We start from the raw sequence: 19,352 nt of genomic DNA on the forward strand, positions 1-19,352 counted from the left end.
TCTCTATACTTTTTGCAACTAGTCCTTAACTTTCAAAGTTGTTTTTTCTGAAGTTGCTTAGAAGTGTTTCAAAGTTTTCCAAAAAACATTATTACTTGGTATACATAAAGAGTTGATTGGATTGCAAGTTATACTACTTTTATACTTGTAAAGGCAATCTGTCATTGTTGTACATTTTTCAATATTATTGGAGAACACTTTCTTTCACGGGCTGGGAAAAGAAAGGGGATCAGAATCACTTGGAAATGCGTTTTCCAAGAGAAAATAAGGATTAGGGAGTGTGTAAGGTACATAGAAATCTCGGGGTGAGATGTTGTAATTACAACTCATAATTCTTAGTGAAGAAATCTCTTGTGCTGCAAGAGTACTGGACGTAGCCTTCAGTGGACTAGAATGTGAACCATTATAAAAATCACTGCGTATTCTCTTCTCCCTTATCTCTTTCATTTTATCTTGATTATTTTTCTGCATATATTTTCCGCTGCACGTTAACTCTTGATTTTGCAAAAAAAGTGGCCATAATTTTTAAGCCAATTAATTCATCCGTCTTAGTTGCAACCTCGTTCTTACCGAATGTTTTGCAGCCTTTTATGGTATAGAGGATTCTTTGTATGCAAAGTTTTTTCCTGAAAGTAGAGCTATTGAGATAGCTAACTAAAGGCTAGAACTCTATTTGGTTAGGATGTGATGCGGTGGTCGACATCTTCAAGCGCAAGACAACCCCCTGGAAGCTTCTCCTAAATTGGAATAATTGCTGTGATTTGGTGAGTTCAATGGTGTTCAGAATTTCCCATAATTTTATAGAAGATAATACTTATACAGATAAACTAGTTAGTTTTGGAATTCTTTCCAAGTGTGACTCGGGGTGGGACTACATACCACATTTTCTTTCAAATGACTTCAAAGGAATAGATATATAGACTACCTAACAATAGATTCAACCACATGTAACTGCTTTCCTATTTGGTTCCCTTTGCTCTACTTTCTTAATAAATTTGGGGGTGTTGTTGCACTCTGGCTTTTAAAACAAATGAAAATAAAGTTTTGAGAAAATTTAATAATTTCACTATTTATTCATATAAAATAACACAAGCAAATAGCCTTATTCTTACACTGATCAATGATAATGCACAACATGGGTACATTACATAGTTGTGAATAAAACACACTTTGTAATGTCACTTAAACACAAAATTACGAAATTGGGCTAGAACGAAACTGGAAGAAAATAAATATATGACTGATGAAAAGCAAGAAACTTAACGCTAAGCATTTATAGCAGCAATCTTTTCCTCCTCAATGTGGCAACATTTGTAGCTGATAAACACTTCCATTCTGCGGTGACACTCTGGGCACTCAATGAAATCTGGGATCTTCCCGGTAATCTTAGGAATTTGAATATGGGAGCAAATACGAGTGGAAAGAATAACCTTCTCATAGTGTTCTTTAAAGGAGATCTCGAACCCAGTTTTGATTACAAGCTTTTTCCACTTCTCAAACTCTGACACGGTCTTCAACATGGTGGTACCATGGCCAGTAAGTAACACAGTGGAGCCATGTGTAAGAAGTGCCCACCCACTCTCATTCTTATAGGAAAACAATTTTTGTACCTCTTGAGTTACACTGGTTGTTATCTTGTCTACCTTGCTCATAAACAAACTCTCTATTCCTTTCCAGAAGCGGTTAACATTTACAGGTTCAAACTCAATGCAAAATAACTCAATCGAAATATTCGCTTCCTTAAGAGTGGAGTCACTTGCGAGGGTACTAGCAAATTTAGTGAATCGTTGAATCCATTCCTTGTCCTTGCCTCCATAGAAGAATATGTACTTTTGCTCTTTGAACTATTTTCCAAAACATAACAAGAAAAAACTTTTTGTTACAATTGTTCTAACTAAAAATTATTGCTCAATTTGTAACCAAAAAATTAACATGAATGACTAGTTAAACTTAAATTATAGACAAGGTTTTAATTTGTTATTGAAGTTATATTAGCTATAATTGTAGCCACAATTGCAAACACGACGAATATTCCTAAAACTTGTTTTTTGCATCCACAGTTGTATATACTTACCCATTGGGGGATATGTGGGTTAATGTCTGTAACCAGTGAATGAATCCAACTTGATTCTAAGGTTAGTGACTCTTCAATGGTTTCAGTGAATGGGAAACCGCTCAACCCCCAAACTTCAATCATGTAGGATGCATTAGAATGCAGAATTTTTGCTTGGGGACTCAGCACAACAATTGTAGGCTTGTTTGTGAAATGCAAATTTTCCTTTATGAACTTGAGGCCTCTTATTGGTTCAGAGTTGTACAACACATACCAAGGCATCTTAGATTTCAGTGAGTCAAATTGTATACGCAGTTCATCGTTCCATTCTTCCACTATGGGAACCCACAAAATCTTGTACTGGTTTCCTGTTTTGATTGTATTATAAATTGGTATGAGATGATCAAAATCAGTTTCGGTGATGTCCAGGGTTGAAAAGAACAAGAATAAGTCCTTCTTTTGCAGAACCTCAATGCTAACCTGTTTAAAAAATTTATTTAATTAAAATTCAAAATAAACTAGTCAAGCTAAGGAAAAAAATTGTGCATTCACCATAAAGATTGACAGTGTGTATTATTTATCATTCTTATATGAAAGTGATTGATTTTTAAATAATAGCTATACACATGAGTATAGTAGTGGAAAGATGCCCTAGCAACTTAAAAAATGACATTGTTGTAGCATATCAATAAAACTATAAAATAATGTAAAAGTAACATGTGATAATTCATTATTAATTATTTTTACAATAAATTAATTATAGTTGACCTTTCATTTTAGATCGACACTTGAAAATGTGTGTAGAAATAAAGGATAACATGTAAAAAAGAGCAAGAAATAATGTAATATGTTATTCTAGAAATTGTAAATAATTTTGGTTGTTGATACAGTGCTATTCATTAAAATGTGTTGCTAACCTGTGTTTCACCGTCATAAATATCTGCCTTTGGAGCGTTTTTGCCATAAAAGAGAAACTTAAGCACCACACTAATTTCAGTAGGGGTTTGGAAGTATAACGTAAGCAATTTGAGATACTCAGCTTCCTCTGAAAAGTACAATAATTTCTTAACATCATGAATAAAAAGAATGCATTTCAATGGATAACATCTACTGTTTATAGGAGTTTAATGGTGAAGGCAAAGAGGTTAAAGGATGAAGTGAAAGAGCTGTGAGATCGAGTCTTACTAATAAGAAAATTTATAAAATAAAATAAAATGAAGTTACAAGGTGGTTTGATGGTTAGAGACAAAGTGAATGAGATATTAAGGGTTTGAGTCTCACCCATAACAAATACTATAAGATACTAATATTTGTGATAAAATAAAATAATAATATATCTAATAGTGGATGTTCTAATTTACCTATCTGTTCATTGCATAATAATATCTGCTTTCTCAATTTGTTGAGTATGATGTTAATCTTTTGACCAAATGGAGCCAATTCTTGCCTGGTGTCCCTGAAATCATAAAACAATTATCAATTACTATTTGAACCATTATTGAACTTGTAGCTTAGTTTTATGTAAAAGTTTTCACTAACTCTTACTTATCAAGGGTTAGAGAATCAATCTGAGTAACAATTGCAGCAACAGTGATGATAGCCCAATAGACATCAACTGGGATTTGTTCCAAAGCCGGTATCAAAGCTGGCACGTCCCTTGTGTTATGAATTGATGCTAACTTTCCCAACTCAAAGATGAGCTCAATGACTTGCAAAGTAGCCTTGATTAAATTGTTGAACTCCAAAATAACAAAGCGGTGTTTTTCCAAGTCTTTTGTTAGCGAAGGCACTCGCTTGATTATGGCTAATGATTTGGCAAGAAGATCATTTGACTGATGCCTAAATAGAAGCCAGAATTCACCATATTCAAGAGCAAAAGCTGCAAGAGTAAGCACTGCCTTTGCATCCCATGAATAATTTGATAACTTGTTGAGGATTGTTAGTGTGGTCCTGTGAGCATTTTCTTCTCCTGGAGGCTTGCAACATAGCTGCCATCATCGAATGATTAAGCTCATTGTAATATAATAGTTTACCATGATAATGTTGATGTAAATACAAATCTTTTTCGAAATAAATATCTCACCAAAGTTGATACAATGGCTTCTGATAAAATAGTTATGTTAAACGCAATCCCTCATAATTAAATATTTAAGGGACTTAGTTATCTAAGAATTATACTAGTTGGTATTGGTTTACTTTATATGTTAATAAGTAGAAGCATTTTTTTTTTGCATTTTATGTATATATTTTCAATTGTAGTACTCAATACTTTAAAATTGTTATTAAAAATAAAGCATTTGGTCGTTTGTTATGTATTTAATCAATATATTGAAAAGTTTTTTATTTAATTTTTAAGAATAAATTTTCCATTTCTTAATCTCGAACAGTCTTCTTAAGACATTCATTAACCTATCATATTTTTTTTATCAAATACAAAAAATCCAGAAAGGAAAGAATGAATAAACATAATTTGAAGTTATCAATTTTGGAGCCTACTTTCATTAGCCAATCATTTCCATTAAAAAATATTTATTCATTTTTTAGTGAAAAAAAACGTTATGATATGATAATAAATATATATTTGTAGATAAAAAGGTATTATATTTTTTTGAAGAAAATAATCTATTGTGATTTTTGCTAAGGAACTAATCTCTTTCAGGGTGTATGACTACCTCTCCCAACAAAAGTAGATCATAAAAATCAAACACTTGACCTTTTAATTATCCTAAAGATCTAATGGAGCCTTGCAGCAGCAGTATACTAACATATTGTTGATACTCTATTAAGAGATTAATACAATATTTTATTTATACATAAATCTCATTCCTATAATTTAAACCTTCATTTTGCTGAGATACTTACCCCTAAATAATTGAAAATAATTGTACTTCTGCAAATTATTGTGTATCAAAAAGGTATTCCCCTTGGTTTTAACTTTAAAAAAAATAAAGATTATCAACTAAAGACCTCGGAAGAAATTTGCTTCAGGGTACACAATGGTGATGAGAAGTTAGCTCTTGGAATCAAGTCATCACTATGGTCTATATTTCCCGTGGTTCCCTGGAACAACAAACCATCAATAATTAGACACATAAAAACCCAAATGAAAGAAACTCATGATTAAAAAAACACGGATTAAGGTGTGTATATAATTTTAAACCTGCACAAGATTCTCAACAATGTGGGTTGAACGGGTAAGGACATTTTCAACTAAAGTGAAAAGAGAGCCAGCATCAAACTTAGTGTCACTATGGACATGGGTTGAATAAATTTGCCCCAAGATTTGTTCATCAGACAAGGTTAATGGGTTGTTCTCATTCTCGGCGGTCATACTTATTTTCGGAGGAAGTGAAATGGAACTGATCTAAGGTTATGATTTGCTGTGGTGGTAAGGGATGTTTGGTGCATGGTGTGGTAGCTTCAATGCCCTATTTATAGTCTTGAGACATGGGTAATTTGCTTTTTTTCACAATAAACAATGATACATGTTAACAACCATTTTTTGTCCACAGCTCATAAAAAGCTAAAATTCATCTTTAGCATCAAAATATTTTTTCAAAAAAAATAATAATTAATTTCGAAATTAAATAAATAATAAACATGGGACTTTCTAGAAACTCGTTTGAAAATTAAAATAACGCAACCAACAAATTTTTTTGACCTAAAGAACCATGTAACATTGATTACCTATTGCACATATGAATAAGTAGGAGCAAGAGTTAATTTTGTCAAACACAACAAAAATATTAATAAAATTTTGTCACCTTTTCAATAATTAATTAAATAAACAAATAACTTTATAATATAAAATAAGTTATGCAATTTAGTGAATGAAACCATTTAGAATGAGCAGATAAGATGCTAATATCATTCATGCTTTCTAACCGACTCTCAAAACTAGATAATAAAATCCAAAGTCCAATGTGAATGGGCTGTATAAAATTCTACATTTTTATCATAAAAATATAGTAGCGATTCTAGAAAGTTGTGTAACCAAAAATTGATGCGTGATAACTCACAATCTAGTAGTGACTTTTTTAAGAGCGTAGACTCATAATCATTATATACACGCCTAATTATACCTTATTATATTTTTCTATTATCATGATTTTTCTATTTTTCTTGTTATAGCTTTTGGCAATGACTATATTTAAATTTATATGCTTCCCATTAATTTTTCTATACTCGGGCGTTAGATTAGAAGGAACATCCGCTTTGTTAGTGTAAACCTTAGGTCTCACTTATATTAGTATGACGAACCGCTGAGATTGTTATAAGTATAATGAGTTTTGTTAGTATGGACTACGGATCCCACTTGTTATTCCTAGGGTATCTAAGTTTCCTTTCTTTATGATTGGATGCAATCTGGGAACCTTATAGAGAGTCTAGAGCTTATTAAGGTATCCACTACACCCTAGAACTCTACCCTAGGATGTTGATCCTAATGTAAACATTGGAAAGCATATTGTAGTAAGTGTAATGTCATAAGTCAGGACTCATGTTCCCTAAATAAAGTGATGCAACATTCACATCAAATCCTAATGGTATTAGATATCATTGCAAATTGGTATGCATATGTCATAGGCACATCTCATCTGCATTCAAAATAAGGTACTCTTAATAGAATTCGTCGTCTTGTGGGTAATTTTCATAAAATCTTTACCTTAAGTTAGCTGGAATTATATGACAGATGTTAACTCATCATGACAGTTCATTGTGTTGGCCTAATCACCAAAGATATGGTCCATTACCCTAATGGGCAAACATTTTTTATTATCAGATATTACATTCATGTATACATTAACTTAAAATCAAAAAATACATATTCAAATATTCATTCATTCAATTATTCATTCATTCATATATTCAAAAATAAAAATCATCATTCAGTGGCTTATGCATTCGTTCATGCATTCAAAAACAAAAATCTTCATTTATTGGCTTATGCATTCATTCGTTCAATAAAAATCTTCATTCATTGGCTTATGCATTCATGCATACAAAAAATAAAAAATCATCATTCATCATTGCCTTAAACAATCAAAAATAAATCTTCATTGGTTGGCTTATGCATTTATTCATTGCATTCAAAAAGAAAATTCTTCATTCATTGGCTTATGTATTTATTCAATAAGAAAATATATCATTAATACATACTTCAACTTATTCATCCAACATACATGCATTTAAAAAATACATTACTTATACATTATTATACTCATTTATTTATTTATTCATGCATACATATATTTAAAAAATAAAAATAAATTATTCATATATTCTTCTACTTATAGCCATTCATATATACACACATTTAAAAAAGAAAAAATGTTATTCATTAACTTATGTATTACTACTTATTCATTCATACATGCATACATTTACTTATTCAAACATTGAATACATTCATTCATGCATGCATTTACTAATTCAAACATTGAATACATTTATTCATGCATGTATTTCCTTATTCAAACATTGAATACATTCATTCATTTATACATATATTTATTACTTACATGCATTACTACATATTCATTCATTCATGCATACATGTTTTAAATGCATGTACATATACATTTAAAAAAATACACCATTTATACATACATCTATTCATTCATTCATGTATCTATCTATTAAAAATAAAAATAAAAATTATTCAAACATTGCATTTCATGCATTCCTATATCATATATTCCAATTTGATATCTCATCATATCATTTTTATTAATTATTGTAAAGCATTTGGTACATTTCGCCTAGCCTATATCACAGCCTAATACATTCCATACCATGTTTAACAAATTATATTTTTCAAAAGACTCATTCATTCATAAAAATTGCATGCATTATTTAACTATCTATCATGCACTACATCCCAAAATAAATTAAATGCATCTTCATATCTATGTCATGCATTTTTATATAGTATAAGCTCATAGTTAGCATTACTTATAATTCATGCATCACTTAAGCCATATGAGACATTTTAATACATGTAACGCCTAAAAAATATTCCCTCGCTCCATCACATCATGCAAAAAAACACATTTTTCTATGCGAGTTTCATGATCCATTGCTAAAAGCACTCATTAATTAAGGGTTGTTTTTAAGATCATTATTCTTAGACTCGATTGTAAAGAATCATAGTTGAAGCTGAAGACATTCAAAAAGATGGAAAAAATTTCAGTTTGTGATTGAGACTACATGAGCTAAACCTATTACACAAGATAGTGCATTGTCTCCTATCACGGCTGAACCAGTGCCAACTTTGAAAACTTCTTCTCACTTGAAGATCCCGGTCAAATTCAACCACTCCTCAATTCATCCATATTTCTTGAATAAATATTTTTTTTGCATATGTTTTTAACAAGTAAATACTAGTGCATTTATCATGCATATTTTATTATCTCACACCTCATCCTACTAACCATGTTAGCCACACTTCATCCATAAAAAAACACAAAACAAAATAAACACAAATAAAATTAATCTATGCATTAATATGAAGTATTTGATAAAAAATGGAGGATGATGTAAATATAAGACCCATAATATGATGGACATTTTCAATTAGATATTTCTAATGATACAAGGCATTTTTTATAATTCTTGAACACTAACGAGATATTCCTAGTCACCCCATTTGAGTCTGGATATCATGAAAGGGATCATTTTTAATTAACCTCAATATATCAATAGCCCAAGGAAGGTAGTTTTTCCACCATTTTCCTTTACATTCAATTATTAAAGAAAAGAATACATTTTTTCATACCACTCATGTGACTGAACGATAAGAGAATATAAATAGTGTTCCTAACTTGAAGTGAAAAAAGCAAAAAATATATAAAAAGCTCGCTAAGAATCCATAATTAGAATCTTAGAAAAAAGTTCGGGCAAAAGAAAAATTGCAATACCAATGATACAAAAGGAACCATTCTTGGAAATATTCTTATCTAAATTTTAGGCTACTCTTATGACAACTTGAAAATTCTCTTAATCGTTGAATGTGATGTTAGAAAACTGTTGGAAATAAGATAAAAAGAAAGGTGGATATGAGAAACATATATTTTGCACTTTATATCATTTTCTTGAAAACCTTTAGTCAAGACAACTACAAGCCTAAAAAGACCTTATCGTTGACTTATTTGCCTAAGATGTGCATCCTAACAGAAAAACATTGACTCCACTAATCTCCTAAAAATATGTCATCTTTAATACATATGAGTAAAATTCATTATTATCATCACCTCATCATCACTCCCAACCTTAACACAAATTAATTATCTTATCATCACCATCATATCAACTCAAGCATAAGCTCAAATTAAATCTTATCATAAACATATCAACACTCACACCCCAACATAAATTAATCAACACACAAGTCCTAATACAGATTAAATTATATTATCCTCAACTTTGCATGATCATTGTTTTAGTATTTCTTTTTAAAGAGTTATGCATGAAATAAGGAGCATGACACAAAAGAAAAGTGGAAGGCTCTCAAACTATTGCAAATTTTAAAATGGCTCGTAGTCTAAGGCCATCCATTCCAAGCCTATGAGAGCAATTTGTACATAAGAATCTCTCTCACTATCTCACATTGGAACATTTCTTTGAGTTGATAATATTTTCTAATATGAAGTTACAAGATGTCCAAAATTAAAACAATTTTAAGTTGATCCCATTTTTCAAGTAGAAATTTACAAGAAACCCAAAACTAGGGTAGTTTTTGGGTTGGTCTCATTTTCTAGTGAAAAGATACAAGAAACATAATATAGTAGTGAAGTTGATTCTCATGTCTCTAGAAATCAAAATCTCTCAACCAATCAAGATCTTTAGTTATCACTTTCAAGAAAAACTTCAACAATGAATCAGATAAGTCTTATGTTTTCTATCAACTCAAGTCACCACATTTGAGGATGCTAAAAAAAATGCAAAACACACAAAAAAAGGGAAAAAGTGATAGGCTGAAAACCCACATGGATAATCTAGGAAAAGGAGAGTGGTTCTAAGATGGAAACCTATAAAAGAAGCTTAGGATCATAATAAAATGAAAAAATTCTCAACATATACCTACACTAGGTACTATAAAGGAAAAAAAAACTTAAATGAACACACTCAAAGTGAATGTTTACTATTACTTAATATCAAACTAGGGCATCTTTGAAAGAAAGCATTCAGAAGAAGCACACTAGACAGTTTTTGTTGTTACAAAAATATCAATACTTTTGAAAGAAACTGTTTGTCAGCCTGCACTAGGGCAGAATAGTTGGGTTTTGTCATTCTCCTTAAGACAAAACTACGACAAGTTGTATGGATCGCCTTAAAGAGAAAATGTGTTTTCAATCAAATTGTGACAACTTTTGATATCATTCGTCTCGGAATCTAAAAATGGAAGGGAATTTTTCAACGAAAATCGCATAAGTCGAGTCCACAAAATTGATAGATATTATGTCATCTCAAAAGATAAATCATCAACAACACATTTGTGAACGAGTCTTACCCCTCATTCTCTTGTATTCAAATAAACATCAATCACATCTCATTAATATTCATCATCACCTTACCAATTAATATGGGTGTTCGCGTCCATTTGGATCAGGTTTTAGATCAAAAATGATTTGATTCTAACACATAATTAACATGCGATCTAGTCTGGTCTGGTATGTTTATATTAAGATGTCCGATCCAAATATTATATGTGGTTTCAGTTCAGATTAGATCGTTTTTTATAAAATAATGAAATTACACTTACATTCAAAACTCATAAAAATGACTAAATATTAAGCATAAAGCAACAATAAAAATAGTGTTCAACAACATTAAAATGTGTGCAACAATAGTATAAGTAAACAACATCATAAAATAGTAATAAACAGTAAGACAATAATAATAAAAGATTAAAATGGTAACAACAACAACAGGACATTGATAATAACAAGACAACAAAACAATAAGATATCAACAATAACAATATGAGCACCTGCAACATAATTAACAGCTAGAATGTTTCACTAATGATTAATAATAATAATAATAATTTCACAACAATAAAATTGATAATAAAGCACCTAATGAGAATAAACACTTGAATCATTTTCATTTGGTTGTGGGATTGGTTTAAGTCCTAAAAAAGTGTATAAAATATAATCAATATGATTTAAAACATAGCAACATATAAATATATGTTTGTATTATAGAATATAACAAGTAAAATATAGGTACAATTTTGGAGTTGAGACTTAAGATTAAGTTTGGAAGACACTTAAAATTATTATACACTTAAACTTTACATACTATTTCGGTCCGGTCTGGGTCCAAGAGGTGAAACTAAAATCCAGAATGGACCAATCAGTCTTTAAAAAATAAGTCCAATACGATCCAAATACATTCATTTTCTGCGGTTTCGATCTATTTTGGATGGGTTTTCGGTTTTTATTTTGGACCAGTCTGGATTTGAACACCCCTATCAATTTACGCATATCCACACTTGTACAATAGTCATTATAACCCCAAACATCAACATGAACTGCATATCTTCAAACAATCATATCATTATAATTATAGTTTGTTATCAAGCTTTACGGGTCCTATACTTCGATGAGGATTGACAATCAAACTTTTCAGGTCCTGTACCTCAATGAACACTCACAATCAAGCTTTTCTAGTTCTATATCTCGGTGAGCATCCACAATCAAGCTTCTCAGATCTTGTACCCCAATGAGCATTTACAATCAAGTTTTCTAGGTCCCGTACCTCAATGATGATTTGTAATCAAGCTTTCCAGGTCCTGTAACTCAATTAGCATTCACAAGCAAGCTTTTTGGGTCATGTACCTCGATGAGCATTCAAAATCAAGCTTTATGGGTCCTATACATTGATGATCATTCAATTCAAGCTTTCGGAGTATTGCATCTCGATGAGCATTTAAAATATTACTTTCCAAGACCTTGTGTCTGGCGTGCATCAAAATTATACTTTATAGGACCTTGTGTCTAACGTGTTTCAAAATTATACTTTCCAGGACCTCGTGCCTGACGTGTTTCAAATCTTACTTTACATGACCATGTGTCTGCTGTATTTCAAATCTTACTTTTTAGGACAGCATGCCTCATGTATTTCAAAATCTTGTTTTCCATGACCTAGTGACTAACGTGCATGAAAATCTAACTTTCTAGGATCTCACGCTTGACATGTTCTAAAATCAAACTTTCTAGGACCATGTGTCTCACTTGTTTCAAAATCATGCTTTTCAAGATCTCATGCCTAACGTGCTTAAAAATATTGCCTTCTAGGACCCTATGTTTGACGTGCTTTAAATCCACCAAACCACCAAACTCGGATATTGCTTCAATTAATCTATGGTCTACCATATCAAACTCGGGAACTATTTCAGCAAATCCCTAGTTCATCATAGAAAACTCCGGAATTGTTTCAACAAATCTCTAGTCCATCATAGCAAACTTGGGAATCGCTTCAACAAATCCCTAGTCCATCACAATAAACTCAGGAACTGCTTCCACAAATCTCTGGTCCACTATAGCAAACTCTAGATCTGCTTTAACAAATCTCTAGTCCACCATAGCAAACTTGAGATCTGCTTCAACAAATCTCTGGTTCACTATAGCAATCTCATGAACTAATTCATCAAATCTCGATGGTCCACTAGCAGAATCTCGAATTGCTTCATCAAAACTTGATGATCAACCAATAAAGTTTTGAACTGCTTCATCAAATTTCGACCGTCCACTAGAAGAGGCTCGAACTGTTTCGTCAAATCTTGATGGTGCACTATTAGAGTCTAGAACTACTTCATCATATCTTGATGGTTCACGCACAGAGTCTTGAACTGTTTCATCAAATCACGATGGTTTACCAACAGTGCCTAGATTTGCTTCATCAAATCACGATAGCTTTGTTTTCAACAAATAGTTTTTCCAGGTCTTGACAAAAATAACGTTAATTTCTTTACTGGTTACTTACCATGATATCTCTTAAATCTTGGTATGCTTACTGATAGTAAGAAACAAGTAAAAAGGGTCAACTGTGAAGATCCATTTTTATCTGGCCCATAAAAAACCAAAAACCTTTAGCATCAAAATATATTTTTTTAAAAAGAGAATACTTATTTTCAGAAATAAAATAAATAGTAAACATGAGTGTTTCTAGAAACTCATTTAAAAAATAAATAAATCAACCAACAAACATTTGTACCTAAAAGACTATGTAGCCTTGATTCTTTATCGCGCATAGGGATATGTAGGAGCAATACTTAATCCTGTTAGGCCCTACAACAAAAAAATTGTCACTTTTTTCAATAATTAATTAAATAACCTGTTAAAATAGTAGTAGACATGGATAAGAGAGATTCTTGATGAACAAGAAAGAATGAGAAAATGTTATTGAATTGAATTGATTGAATAAGAAGTGAGTCAATATGTCTTATTTATACAAGAAAAAAGAATGAAAAGAAAGTTTGTAAAGCAAGTAACTAACATAAACCTAACTTGCTAATTCCTCACTTTCTAACCAACTATCATCTTCCAAAATAACCTATCATATATCTTTAATATCCCCCCTTAAGTTGGTGAGTGAAATTTTTTTGCTCTCCAGCTTGGAATTGATTTGAAGCTTGATTTGAAGTAATAACAACGCTTAACCACTCATGGTAGAAGCTATATCATCAAACGCTTAACCATCCATAGCAGAAACTATATCTTTGCTTAACCACTATGGACAGAAGCTACCCATCCAATGCTTAACCATCCATGACATAAGTTATATCCGAGCTTAACCATCATGGACAGAAGCGAACCAATCATTGATGATGAAAGAGAGAGAACGGATCAGAATCTTGATCCTAATGAGATGCTTATATGATGAATAAGAAAGATGGGCAAATGATGAAGAATAAGAAAATGATTTAATCTTGTATATGATAAATGTTGAATCTTGGAATGATGAAGCCATAATCGGAAGCATTTCCCTGTAAAAGACCTACTTGAACATAAGCAACCACATCTCGGGTGAAGATTAGTGATGGATCACTTCAACAACGTAGTCCACCTACACCCCCTTGATTTATGCTATGACCATCACCATCCTTAGCCATAATGCAAGATTCCTCACTTTGATGATTGATGCATGACAGTCATTCTTTCTTGAATTTTGGAACGATAAAAGCATAAGCGGAAGCAATCGAATAATTACGCTCTGATACCATGTCTATTATTGAATTGAGTTGAATTGATTGAATAAGAAGTGAGTCAATATGTCTTATTTATACAAGTCATGCAATTTAGTGAAAGGTATCGTTTAGAATGACTGGATATGATGCTATTATATTCTCTACTCTGTAACTAACTCTAGAATCTAAATATCAAAATCCAAATCCCAATACAATTAAGCTAAAAGGTTTTTTCCACATTTTTCAACATAAAAATATGGTGGAGAATCTAGAAAGTCGTGTAGCCAAAAATTGGGTACAACAATGTTTAAATATAGAAAATGTGCATTGAAAAAACAATGTTTAAATTTCCAAAATCTTGAATGTAGTGTTTAATTTTTTTAGCAAGTATCCTACTACAATCTTTAATATTTTCCATTTTTTTCATGTGTGGAGCTCGTGTGGTTATGACTTTGAATGAAGATGGGAAGAGATTGATCCGGCAACTTTTTCTCGTGCTTTGGATTAAATAATTCTATAGTGTTTGACCCTACATGAAGATAATTTATGTTCCTTTTACATTGGGTTTTATTCACATTTTCCTCCTCTCTTGCGCTTTTTTTTTTGTCATCTGAAGTGGGTACTCGCTGTATCCTTTAATTCGACTGGTGGTATGTATCATTTAAACTGCTTATAATAATTCCTACGTCATTTTTTTTAGTTTAATATCTATGTATTACATTATCAGTATAAATTAAAATATCAACTTGTTAAGAGGTTAGGTGGAGGACTTATGAATTTGAATATATACTTATGCAAGAATTTTTTTAAAGTTGAAGAATGGACGTTACGCAATCGCAATCTAATTATGCTGAAAACTTAAAATATTATTATGGTGTTGTTAAGTGAAGAACACTTGACAGCATTTCTGAAAATCTTGAGTTGGGGCGAACATTGTAGTTTATTTATTGATGGTAGTTTATTCATTTTTCATTTATTTATTAACTTGTAAAAGACAAATAATTTAACACAAACAAACAATTTAGAAAAAAAATCTTAAAAAGCTAAACATCAATGAATAATCCGCCGACATATTTAGAAGGGAATATAATAACACCATTTATAAAATGACAAAATAAATCCCAATAAAGTAATGATAAGATAAATGCATCCTTTCTTGTTCACTTTATAGACAATCCTACCAGAATTCAAATCCTTATAAAAGAACCAAACCCTTGAATATATTATCAATTGCATGGAAACTAGGGTAATTAAGAATCATATTGTGTTTAGATCTTATCTTATTTTTATATCATTTTTTAGAGTTAGACTTATCTCCGTTATTGGAGAGGTAAGTTATAGGAAAATATACTAAAAAATTAAAAGACAATAATATTTAAGATCTTTAATTTTCATTGAAGTTACAATTTTAACAAAATATAACTTGACTCTCCATTAATGGAGATGAATCTTACTCCATTTTTGGTTTGATTTTTTATAGCTTTTATTTTATCTTGAGTAAGTATTATTATTATTTATTTATTTTGGTATTGCTACTTGGGAGGTTCCGGCTATTTTTACCCTTTATGTTTCGCCACTTAAATATAGGAAATATGATTTAATTATCATTTTCATCCAACCAAATTATCAACCTCAAAATATTCTTTAGATTTCTCTCTCTTTTAAATAAAAACAAAAAAAAGATACTTTTACAATGTCAGAAGATCAAGTAAACATACATAGCTATATTGAAGTCCTTTAAAAATAGGAAGGGCTCTGTAATGTAAAGCAAAAGAAAATCAATAAATAAAAAATAGGACTAAAACCTTATTGTCGGGAGCCTACATGTCTGATTCTCCTCGGTTCAAGAATCTGTATTTGAAGAAAGGGATAGTCATTTGGTTGTAACAAATCATGTTAAAGGCTCGTTAAGCCAAGTTTTATGATCCATTCATTCCCTTTCATGTCAAAGTTTTAATTTTATTATCAAAATATGCTTATATTAATGGAGTGGATAGATTAATTGAATGATAAGATAAAGTAGCTGTGTTTCCTTAATGAATGATAATTTTTAAGGAGAAAAAAAAACACATGTAAATATTGAGAAACTCTGTAATATTAACAATATCAAGCATCTTCATTAACCAGCTTAAAACTATCCACGAGAAAATTATAAAAATGATATGAGGGAGTATGAACTTATAAGCTACTTCACCAACTTATATGTCCAATAATATTAAATCCTCCTACATGAGAATATTGTCACGTGTCAAATGATACTTTAAACTGTTACTTTTTTAATGACTCAATCTCTTTTTTATTGTCTTTCTAGGAAATATTATTGTTCTGTTTTATTTATCTTTCTACTAAACCAATGCAACATTGGTTACCGTTTTATAATTTTACCCCTAACTAGTTATGACTGGAAAATAATGACTATAATTGCCATAGTAAGGTATAAATAACATAGACAAATACTTACATAAATTTAGTACAAATATATTAATGTAATTATTAATCTACTTTTTACAATTTAAAAAAAAATTAAAAGGTAATGGATTTTCACAATTTCAAGAATAATTTAAAAGTAATGGAGGGGAGTGCAACCAAATAATAATTTAATTAAAATATCTCCTTCAGCACATGCAACTTAAAATCAGTACTACGAGTATTCTTGATGTAAGGTTTTACTATATTCTTAGAAAAAACAAAAAGTTAATGTTTCAATTTCTATGAACGATATTTGTTGGAAAAACAACCACACATTCATTGACAGTATGGTAGGATGTGCAATGCACACCCTGGTTTTTTTTAAGTAAATATGTACACTACCTATAACTTTAAAAGTCTAATTTTTTTCAAACAACATAACAGGTTTAATAAAAAATATTCATTATCGTGTTGAACAAATTTATACTATTGTGGATATACAACTTAAAGAATTTCATGATCGTTTCTTCTAACAAAATATTCAGTTGCTTCTTTGTGTGTCTTGTTTCAGTCTAGTTAATTTGTTCTCTAGTTTTGATATGACAAAACTGATTGATTTTACAAAGTTTTACTCACATGATATTTGTTCAATCAATTTAGCAATATTTGATAATCAACTTGAGACTTATATTATTAAAATTTGTATTAGTGTTTAATTTGCTTGTTTAAAGGAATCAATAATATTTTAAATAAGTTGTTTTAAAGTGAAAGACATATTGTTTACTCATTAACTTATCTTGTTTTGAATTTAACAATGATTTTATCTATTGTTACAACAACGGAAGAAAGAGTCTTTTTAACTATGAAAATTATGAAAAAATATGTTGCATAATCAAATAGGATGCATGGATGAAAGATTATCTAGTCACTTATATTGAGCAACTAATATTCAATAATATTGACAATGAGTTAATAATTTAATAATTTCAAGATATGAAGTATTAATTACAAAATATATAACTTATTTGATTAGATATATTTAAGTTTTATATTTTGATATTAATGTTTTTATCATTTTATATATAATGATATTTATTACTTTAATTTTTAATATGTATTGTACACCCTATCTCAGGGTCTTAGATTGTCACTACATACACTTAAAATAGATTAATTCTTTATCCTAATGTAAAAATGTATATTTGGTAATATAAAATAATTACTAAGTAAATGTCAAACTCGGTATCTCTTGTGGATCCAAGGACAGCTTGCAATCACTTCTGCATGATACATCTTGACTTATTTAAATCACATGTACCTTTGCAAAACTTTGTCATTAATTGTACATGATATTCTCTGTAGTAATAAATTTCGATTTATCCACTGTACATGAAGTGATATCTAATATATATTTTCATCATATATTTATTACTTCCTCCATCTACTATCTATTATCTTATTAAAAATGGAAAGAGATGCTATTATTATCATATTGGACATCTTTTTTTGGCACTTGGAGTTTTTAGGGACAAAATTGTAAAACCTATTCTTTTCCTTAAAATATAAAACAAAAACAATTTTTATACACACCTTTCAATTTTTGCAGTGACATTATTACAAACCTTTCAACTTTTGGAATGACATTATTTGCTATACTTTAATTTTATGAACACCTTGTTTAAATTTCCTCCGTCTACTTTGTTCATTTTGTATCAATTTGAAGATTCTTTTTGTACCAATTTTTAAATTATCCCATAACATGTGGGAGATTGTTATGCAATTTTTTAAAAGAATTGTTTATGTATGAATTACAATACTATGAACTATTATATGGATACCACAAAGTTTTTTTTTAGTATTACTTATATAATATAATTACTAAGTGGTAAATAATGTTTGATATCAACTCCTAATATGCTGCAATAAATAAACTGCCCTTCTTTATAGATAAGACTTTCAAATTTTATTGCTTGGTAAATTGAACTTAACAAATTGAAATCAAAGTACATCCTTACGGTTAAAGGGAACGTATTCCACATGTAACAATAGCAATAAATTATGTGGTGGCTACCAGTTTCATTCTCTATTTATTAATGTTCAATTATTTAAGTTATACACTAATCTTACACTTGAATGTATACATTGTGCATAAAATAGGACGTGATTTGCTGAATGCGTATCTTTTTCTGTTGATATCAAATAGATACAAATAAACCGAATATATGTTCTTCAATAGCAAGAAATAAAAGAAAGTCTGTTTTGAAGGATACAAGTTTAAATTATTCAAGATCAAAACAACAAACATGTTCATCGGTGCAATCTCAACAACAAAATTCTACATCTATACAAATGAGTAGAATCCTGCTATCACATATAGATTTAAATTATGTCAACTTAAAATACAGTTACGGTTTATTCAACATCAATGGTTGTTCAACTTCAACATCCCATACCCAACCATTAGAAATCCATGACCAATCTACAAAAAAGAGATTTTTGAATCAAAAATCTATAGGTATAAATCTTATGAATAGATATGGGAACATGTCACATCTTCAAAACTTGAACAACAAATCAAGAGTAAAAAAAAATATGTTATCTTTTTCATCAACGCACAGTTATAGCCACCAATTTAATGACCATACAAACGAAGATGATGTCAATTCTGAAATTGACATAGAAGGTATTGATTCAAAA

At 30.2% G+C, this 19,352-nt stretch overlaps 1 protein-coding gene across 1 annotated transcript; it reads right to left on the reverse strand.

Moving 5' to 3' along the window:
- Positions 1–1,101: 1,101 nt before the first annotated feature.
- On the reverse strand, positions 1,102–5,387 carry LOC109338888 (protein SIEVE ELEMENT OCCLUSION B-like). Its single transcript, XM_019576240.1, has 7 exons — positions 5,214–5,387; positions 5,021–5,113; positions 3,599–4,041; positions 3,415–3,509; positions 2,971–3,098; positions 2,075–2,533; positions 1,102–1,844 (listed from the first exon to the last, which is right to left on the reverse strand). The coding sequence occupies exons 1-7, from the start codon at positions 5,382–5,384 to the stop codon at positions 1,266–1,268; spliced, it is 1,968 nt and encodes a 655-aa protein (XP_019431785.1). The 5' UTR covers positions 5,385–5,387; the 3' UTR covers positions 1,102–1,265.
- Positions 5,388–19,352: the final 13,965 nt, after the last annotated feature.

The sequence above is a fragment of the Lupinus angustifolius genome, unplaced genomic scaffold (genome assembly GCF_001865875.1).
Source record: "Lupinus angustifolius cultivar Tanjil unplaced genomic scaffold, LupAngTanjil_v1.0 Scaffold_47_8, whole genome shotgun sequence".
NCBI lineage: Eukaryota > Viridiplantae > Streptophyta > Magnoliopsida > Fabales > Fabaceae > Lupinus > Lupinus angustifolius.

Excerpts from the sequence above, each read along its gene's own strand:
- LOC109338888 (XM_019576240.1), bottom strand. The coding sequence starts at position 5,384 with ATGACCGCCGAGAATGAGAACAACCCATTAACCTTGTCTGATGAACAA. Across the intron at positions 3,510-3,598 it reads GATTCTCTAACCCTTGATAA|GGACACCAGGCAAGAATTGG; the intron begins GTAAGAGTTAGT and ends TTATGATTTCAG. Across the intron at positions 3,099-3,414 it reads ATTATGCAATGAACAGATAG|AGGAAGCTGAGTATCTCAAA; the intron begins GTAAATTAGAAC and ends TGTACTTTTCAG.